This window comes from Octopus bimaculoides, chromosome 7 (genome assembly GCF_001194135.2).
Source record: "Octopus bimaculoides isolate UCB-OBI-ISO-001 chromosome 7, ASM119413v2, whole genome shotgun sequence".
NCBI classification, from domain to species: Eukaryota; Metazoa; Mollusca; class Cephalopoda; order Octopoda; family Octopodidae; genus Octopus; species Octopus bimaculoides.
Genome location: NC_068987.1, coordinates 75,009,282 through 75,018,342, shown reverse-complemented (window position 1 = coordinate 75,018,342; position 9,061 = coordinate 75,009,282). Strand labels below are relative to the sequence as shown.

At 37.1% G+C, this 9,061-nt stretch overlaps 1 protein-coding gene across 3 annotated transcripts in view; it reads right to left on the bottom strand.

Annotated features, from left to right (window-relative positions):
- Positions 1–3,795: 3,795 nt before the first annotated feature.
- Positions 3,796–9,061, bottom strand: part of LOC106878145 (microcephalin) — a 28,951-nt gene continuing 23,685 nt past the window's right edge. For all 3 annotated transcript variants that reach the window (XM_014927268.2, XM_014927267.2, XM_014927265.2), the window contains 4 exons: positions 8,320–8,397; positions 6,847–6,978; positions 5,194–5,281; positions 3,796–4,197 (listed from right to left, as the gene is read on the bottom strand). In XM_014927268.2, the coding sequence (XP_014782754.1) occupies positions 4,118–4,197; positions 5,194–5,281; positions 6,847–6,978; positions 8,320–8,397 (378 nt within the window). In that variant the 3' untranslated portion in view covers positions 3,796–4,117. The remainder of the gene's footprint in view (positions 4,198–5,193; positions 5,282–6,846; positions 6,979–8,319; positions 8,398–9,061) is intronic.

The following is a 9,061-nucleotide window of genomic DNA, read 5'->3' as shown; positions in this document are numbered from 1 at the left end:
GAAAGAGTACAGGAGGGTTCGCCACCATCCCCTGCCGGAGCCTTGTGGAGCTTTAGGTGTTTTCGCTCAATAAACACTCACAATGCACGGTCTGGGAATTGAAACCGCGAGTCCGCTGCCCTAACCACTGGGCCATTGCGCCTCCATACTTCACTGATTATCAACTACAAAAAAGATGACAAGTTCACCTTGGTAAGATTTGTACTTAGAATGTAAAAGGACATAGTTTATTTCCATAAGGCATTTTGTCTAACATTCTACTACTTTTTTTCTGTCTACTGGCCTTAATAATAATGATTATAATGGTTTCTTACACAAGGCCACAAATTTGGAGAAAAGGATTAACCAATTAAAACAAAACCAGTACTTGACTGGTACTTTAATACCAGTACTTTAGTTTTATCAGTCCTGGAAGGATGAAAGGCGAAGTTGACCTTGGTGAAATATGAACTCAGAATGTAATGGGTCAGAAGAAATACCACAAGGTATTTGTCTGCCACTCTACTAATTCAGTCATTCACTATTACTGAAGATAGCATGTAATACATCTACTATGAGTTTTGATTTTGTATGAATGGGTCATTAACCCTCATTTTGCTTTTACTGATGATGATTATGATATGATGTCCTATTACATGAGCAAAATACCCGAGGGTAGCCTGGACCACAAATGCATTTCAAAAAGAAAAGAAAAAAAAATTTATTATACAAAAAATAAGAATCTCTTTGTTTGATGGGGCAAGAAATAAAATGAGTTTGCTAAAGTAAAAAAAAAATGATAACAGTGGCTGCTGTTCAGTATACATAAAAGTATAATACTTGGGGGTTAATTCGGTTACTGGTACTACAACTGTTTCTATGTATGAATGTGTTTGTGTTTGTGTTTGTCTGTGGTGAATGGAAGAGATAGGTTTGTTGATTATTTTTTTTTTAATGGATATTTTGTTTGATTAAAGCTAGCTAGCTGAACAGACAACCTTCAATCAAAGATTTTTTCCAAATCAAACCATGCTGTCTAGTTAAGATCTGCATCTAGAACTACATTATTCAATGTACTCTTCCTCCTCCACCACCTCCTCATCATAATTTAACACCCATTTTTCCATGCTTGCATGGGTGGAACTACTGTAGAAGACACTTGCCCAAGTTGCCAGACAGTGGGACTGAATCCAATACCACATAATTGGAAAGCAAGCTTCTCATCCACATAGCTACATCTGTGCATGTTCCTTGTGTAACCAGGTAGTTTTAATTTTAAATCATTTTGTTGTTGTAAGTGGCTTATGGGTGCACTATGTACACAACCTCTTATATTCTGTAACTCATTGACAAAATATTGGCAACCCAGACAAGTCTGAAATAATTTTGGACAAATTTATTGAACTGTTTGTATACCTCTGTTCTTGGTTCTTTCTGTTTGCCAAATGCAGTACCTTTGATTATTCAAAGTATATTTGCATTTTTGTTACTATGTCTTCAATGTGTGTTTTTGAATGTTGCGGGTCATTAGTGTTTTGCAGTATGTTAATATTGTAAATGTCTCACATGAAAAACTTAATTATCTGTTTTCCATGCTGGCATGGATTGGACAGTTTGACAGGATCCAGTGAACTACAAGACTGCATCATATTCCATGCCAGTTTTGGCATGATTTCTATGGCTAGATGCCATTTCTAATGCCAACCACTTTAGTGTACTAAGTGCTTCTTTTGTGCCAACAACACAAGTGGGTTGCCAAGTAAATTGAAAGACAGGATAGAAGAAAAAAAGGAAAAGCCCTTACAACTAAGTGCCAGGGGCAAACAGAGGTGTCTTACTTTAGGGAAAATACACGTAGACAACTTACATTATAGAAGGATTGTTGGAAGTATCTGGGAAAAAGATAAAATGGGAGCAATGGCGTGTCAGATCAAAACCGTCAAGACGAGATGATATGGGCAGTGGATAGGAGGGGGAGGAGGATCAGGAGTCCTAACATGTTTGTCTTTGTGTATGTTGATTGGTTACTTTTAATGTTGTGTGCTGGTAAGAAAGCAGATGGTGGATCTGATAGGTGTGGAGCCAGTTATACAGATGGTTAATTTGTGTAAGTTGGAGTAGTTGCCAACCTGTCTGGAGAATGTAAAGTATGTGTGTATGATGTCAACTCCATAAGAAGCTGTATGTTTGTGTATGAGTGTTTGTTTTGAAGAGATGTAGGAAAATCATAAATTGGACTAAGTGGAAGGATACACTCCTGCGTTACTCTGTATTTTCAATAGAGAGATTCTTCTAGAGTTGCAGAATCTTTCCTTCAGTTATAACCAGTTTTACAAATTTATTTTTGTCTGTTTAATTACTTCATGTTGTTTACTTAAAAATACAAATGCTATTTAAAATATCAATTTATATCGCGTTCTGTTTTTAGCACTTTAAATGCGATTAAAAACAAAAGAATGAACAGACATTTTATTCTAAAGGGATCCAAAAGATACTGGATGGCAAATAAGAAGCGATTGGTGTGATGGACAGTTAAAGTAAAGCAGAGAAATCAGTCATTGAAAAACAAGCAAAGAAAATCTCACATTTGTCATGTCTTCAGACTATTTACACAAGTTTGTTGTTAATAAAAGATTCAGTGAATTCTTTCAGTTTATCTTATATTTCACATTATTGTTTTACCATCTATATTTCCATATTTGAATAAGTCAGGCAGGATTAACTGATGCAAATTTTGTACAGTCGGATGCATTTCTTGTCACCAACCTTTGCTTATTCCAAAGCAAGGTAAATAGTCTTTCACAGGAGATTGCAAACAGCACCACTTGTATGAGAGTAATATCTTTTTACAATTAATGCTTGACGCCAAAACAAGGAGGCTGAAATATTCATAATCATAACCATACACACAGATGCATAATGTGCAACAGGCTTCTTTTCAGTTTCCATCAATTAAATTCACTCACAGGGTTTTAGCCAATCCATACAGAGGCTAACAGTAACACTGCGCCTGAAACTACATGGTTGTGAAGTGAACTTCTTAAGCAGCCAACCACACCTGTGCCTATACATCTAAGCTTTAAAATGGTAACCAGCTCCAAAAGATGCATTTGTGATGCAGGTCTGAGTCTTGCTGAAATCATTTCATTCACTCCAACTACCTTTCCTCTTTGGTTCACACACTTTACTCTTTTCACTGTTGCATCTTTTAAATATATATATATATATATATATATATATATATATATATATATATATATATACATCTCATATATATATATGTATATATATCATATATATATATATATATAAAAATATCTCATATATATATATATATCTATATCTCATATATATATATATATAAAAATATCTCATATATATATATATATATATATATATATCTCATATATATATATATACACATATATATATATATACACAAACACACATATATACACACATACATATACATATATATATATATATACACACACACATATATACATATATATATATATATATACACACACACAACATACATTGTAGAATTATTCCTTATAATGTACAAAACTGATTCACCAAATAGTTTTTCATGTGAGACATTTACAATATTAACATACTGCAAAACACTAAATCTTGGTATAAACAAATACATTTTCAATTCCACACCATGTCTAAATACGTGCATCGGCATGTAATATTATTATGCATATATATATATATATATGCATGTAGGTATGTATGAGCGAGTGTACATATATACATGTATATATGGACATATGTAAATGAATGTGATGAAGTGGACAAGAGGTGAAGGAACTGGAAGGAAAATGTATATTACTGTAGTGATAAAATTAAAAATCTATGTTCATTTATCACACAAAGTCATTTATGTTTCAAATAAAGCGATCTATACGCAGAGTCTTTTAAAATTCTGTATATACACTACTTATATAAATACTGTAAAGTCTGTATGCATTTTTAAACAGCCTGGGTTACACTTTAGCAAAATCATCTAAAACTGTTGATAGAACTCAACAAATAGAGAAGTTTTCTTTTTGTAGTTCCACATACAAATACTGCTACTGTGGTTAAAAATATACCCCTGAATTGGGTCGCATTAATTTGATCCTGGCATCTAATATTCTGGACTTGGTGGTTTTGGTTGGCCAAGCATGTAGTCATCGAAAGGCAAAGCTGTTCCTGAACTGATGGAATCTGGAAATAGAGAAGATAGAAAAGAGATATGTCAGTGTACAAGGATCTTGCGCCGCTGTCGTCATCATCATCATCATCATCATTTAACATCAGTTTTCCATGCTGGCATGGACTGGATGGTTCAACAGGAGCTGGAAAGGCCAGGAGCCACACCAGCTTCCATTGTTTGTTCTGGCATGGTTTCTATGGCTGGATGTCCTTCCTAATGCCAATCACTTTACAGAATCTACTGGATGCTTTTTACATGGCAGTAGCACCAGTATCAATTCTACTGTGGTGGATGGGTCTTGTTGAGTACAGCAAGGTGCCAGATATCTCAGTCCTTTGTCACCTCCTTCATAAGGCTCAGTGATTTGAGATCAGCCTTCAGTACTTCATTCCATGTTTTCCTGTGTATCAACAAAAAAAAATGCTGCTGCTGTTGCTCTTACAATTTACAACCCTAGTTACCATACGAAAATTGAAGTGTACGGCAGCAGAGCAATGGATGAGAGAAAGTCTATAGGAGAGAAAATGACCCCTTCTCAGAAAGAAAACTATTGGAATTATAGACAACATCCCTTTATGACTTCACCTGCTATTTAAACAGAAGTGAAAACACAACACCCAGGACCTTTTGCAGGGCCTTGAGAATGATAGAAGCAAACGGAGAAACCTTAATCTCTTTAGCATTCAGATTACTCTGAATGCCTTTCAGCATTTAAACTGACCACATCCATCCCAAATATTTTACCTGTTTTATCTTCAAACTGGCTAGATCTGGCCTCTCACACCTACCCTACAATGTCATTCTAAAAACAAACAGTCACATCATCGAAATATGTGTATGTATGTATGTATGGAAGTGTGTATGTTTGTGTGATAGATGAAAATGAGTGTCACTGTCATATAAGCAGTGTCGTTCGTTCTAATATTCCATGAAAACATGTCTGGGCCATGGGGAAATATCACCTTGCTCGAAAAAACAGAAGAAATACCATACCAAATGAAACTTACCAAATATCCAAAGAGGAGTAACACTAATCATGGATGGATGATACTCCTCACCAATATAGATACTAGCATTACATATCGTGTTCTTCACCTGTATAATATAATATAAAAAGAAAGGCTGTTAATTTCAGTGCTATTTCAATAAATGTATTATTGATAGGGGCTTCTTGTTCATGAATCGATTATATAAATATGTGTAAGTGCAGCATGCTTAACAACCTTATCATTAAACAAAGGCTTTTGAATAAAAGATTTAGATTATACTTGTGACTCTTTTTTTCCCAAAGACACAGAAGTCTGATGCAGGCTCCTGTCTGGCCAGCTCCTGTCAAACCGTCCAATTCATGCCAGCATGGAAGGAGGATGTTAAACAACAATAACGGTGACAACAACGATGATGAGTATAATCATATGTCTTCCCTACAGCAAGACACTTGTTTCTATCTCTCTATCATACTTTAAACTCTCATTACCCGGCACAAAGCCACTTCCCTCAGTACTACACCCCTTAGTTGAGTGGGCCTTGTCTTGTAAGTTATTTGGTGATTTCACTGGTGCAGCTGCCATGTAAAAAGTACCCAGTACACTCTGTAAAGTGGTTAGCATTAAGAAGAGCATCCAGCTGTAAAAACCAAAGTAGACACTGGAGCTTGATAATCCTCTTGCTCACCAGCTCCTGTTGAACTGTTCAATCCATGCCAGCAAGGAAAACAGACATTAAATGATGATGATATACACTGATAAAAATATACATCTAAGTGTATAAATATATAATCCTCCTCCATACCATGGAAACATTGTGCTCCTAAAAAACTTGCTGTAATGTGGCATTTAATATGAAACAAATTTTACCAAAGATTTCCATATTAGATGGAAATCGATGAACATGGAATTCAATGGGAAAATACACTCTATGCTATGAAATTCCATGTTTCATTACAAAGTATGTGAATGTGATCCTTCTGTAATGCAAGGGATGTCTGTATATGAATACAGATATAGGTACATATATGCATCACTGGGTGTACAATGTCAGTGTGCATGTATGACAGAGTGTAAGTATCTTGAGAGAAAAGTTGGGCATAAGATGCATCAGATGTGGTGTGCAAGAGAGATAGCTGTGCTGGTATGGGCATGTAATGCATATGGACGAGAACAACTGTGTAAAGAAGTGCTGATTTCTACCTGTGGACAGAACTTGTAGAAGAGGTAGATACAAGATGTGGCATGAGGTGGTGAAGCATGATCTTCGGATGTTGGTTCTCACAGAGATAATGACAAGTGATCGAGACCTTTAACAATTTGCTGTGCTACAGAAGACTCATCAAGCCAAGTGAAAATTGTAGTCGTGGCAGTGCTGCTGACACGTAAAAGGTACCCATGTTGGTGACACACAGAAGGATACCCACTACACTCTTGGAGTGGTTGGCATTAGGAAGGGCATCTAGCTGTAGAAACCAAACCACATCAGACTGGAAACTGGTACAGTTCTCCACTTAACTGGCTCCAGTCAAACTGTCTAACCCATGCCAGCATGGAAAATGGATGGTAAATAATAATGATGATGATGATGATATGAATATATGTCAGCCAGTTCAACACACTGTTTCCATTGTTAAGAATGCAGTAGACATTACATGACTTCTAATTACTTACTTTTCCTCCACACAGCTGCAATAACTGAATCAGATCCTTCTTTGGAGGGGCCTTAACAGCAGAGACATAGATACTCCCACACTCATCGAACACTTTAGGGCCAGAGTTGAGCTGCTTCTGTTCACGATATAACTGTAAATAATAACAATGCAAAAAGATAACCCAGGTAGAATAAAAGCCACACTGCATCAACACATGCACGCACACACACAAAACATTCATAAACGTCACTAATACATACATGCATACATACACACATATTATATATATCTCTTTTTACTCTTTTACTTGTTTCAGTCATTTGACTGCAGCCATACTGGAGCACTGCCTTTAGTCGAACAAATCAACCCCAAGACTTATTCTTTGTAAGCCTAGTACTTACTCTATCAGTCTCTTTTGCCGAACCGCTAAGTTACAGGGACGTAAACACACCACCATCGGTGTTGGGGGGACAAACACAGACACACAAACATACACACACACACACACACACATATATGACAGGCTTCTTTCAGTTTCCGTCTACCAAATCCACTCACAAGGTTGCAAATTAATTGTACAGCATCTTGTAACTCTGAGATTTTGATGATGACCCTGTTTATTTTTAAAATGACTTTGTAGGGTAGGTGTGAGAGGTCAGAGCTGGCTGGTTTGAGCATAAAACAGGAAGACAATTTTGGCCTGATATGGCCGGTTTAAACACTAAAGGGTTAAATGACTTCTGTATACATATTTATCCAAAACAACATTGCGTGTTTGTATTTTGTAACCAAATCCTTAAATTTTATTATCTTTACATATTATACTCTTTACTCTTTTACTTGTTTCAGTCTTTTTTACTGTGGCCATGCTGGAGCACCGCCTTTAGTTGAGCAAATCGACCCCAGGCCTTATTCTTTAGAAGCCTAGTACTTATTCTATCAGTCTCTTTTGCCGAACCGCTAAGTTACGGGGACGTAAACACACCAGCATCGGTTGTCAAGTGATGTTGGGGGGATAAACACAGACACACAAACACATACTTATATATATACATATATACGATGGGCTTCTTTCAGTTTCCGTCTACCAAATCCACTCACAAGGCTTTGGTCAGCCCGAGGCTATAGTAGAAGACACTTGCCCAAGGTGCCGTGCAGTGGGACTGAACCCGGAACCATGTGGTTGGTAAGCAAGCTACTTACCACACAGCCACTCCTGCGCCATGTACACTTTTATTAAACCCTTCCTAACAACCATCCATGACACAAGGAAAAATAGGGGACAACAGCAGAAAGGGAAGAGGAAGAGTAATGTCAGAATGTCAGAAAGGATAACTCTCGGTAAGAGAGAGGGTAAGTGATGGATTTCTGTATAAATATAAACAATAACAATTTCTTAAATGGACATGAAGTCTCTGGCAAGCAGAGTTGAATGTTTTGGTGAAAGACAAACACAACACTGGATCACTAAATCTTAGCAGCATAACCTTACCTGGGCCACAGGATAGCTAGCAACCAACTCAAATTTATTCTCATCCAACCAACAGCCGGCCTCCATTGATGCTGACACCTGCAAGGAGAAAACAGAAACTCATATTTACTTCTATGACATCAAAACATAATAACATAACAACATCAGACAGTACAGAGCTAGCTACAATAGTTGTTTCATGATATCCAATTCTTAGTTACTGCACAGTATCTAGTCCCTATATGGTTCCATAACTTTCATACAGCATCTAGTTCACACTAAACTGCCTAAACTTTGAAAACTTTGAAATGGTACCTAGTTCATTCTATGGTACATTTTTCACTACATGCTGTCTAAACCTCCATATGGCACCTAATTCATCATATGCTACCAAGACTTCCACATGGTACTGAGTTCATATGGCACACCACATGCTACCTAGTCCACTACAGTTTAGCATATAGTATGCCTAGTTCAATGTATGGTACCTAATCCACTATATGGTATTAGTCTGGATGCTAGGGCAGCAGACTCGCGGTCATAGGATCGCGGTTTCGATTCCCAGCCCGGGCGCGTTGTGAGTGTTTATTGAGCGAAAACACAAAGATCCACGAGGCTCTGGCAGGGGATGGTGGCGAATCCTGCTGTACTCTTTCACCACAACTTTCTCTCACTCTTACTTCCTGTTTCTGTTGTGCCTGTAATTCAAAGGGTCAGCCTTGTCACACTCTGTGTCACGCTGACTATCCCCGAGAACTACGTT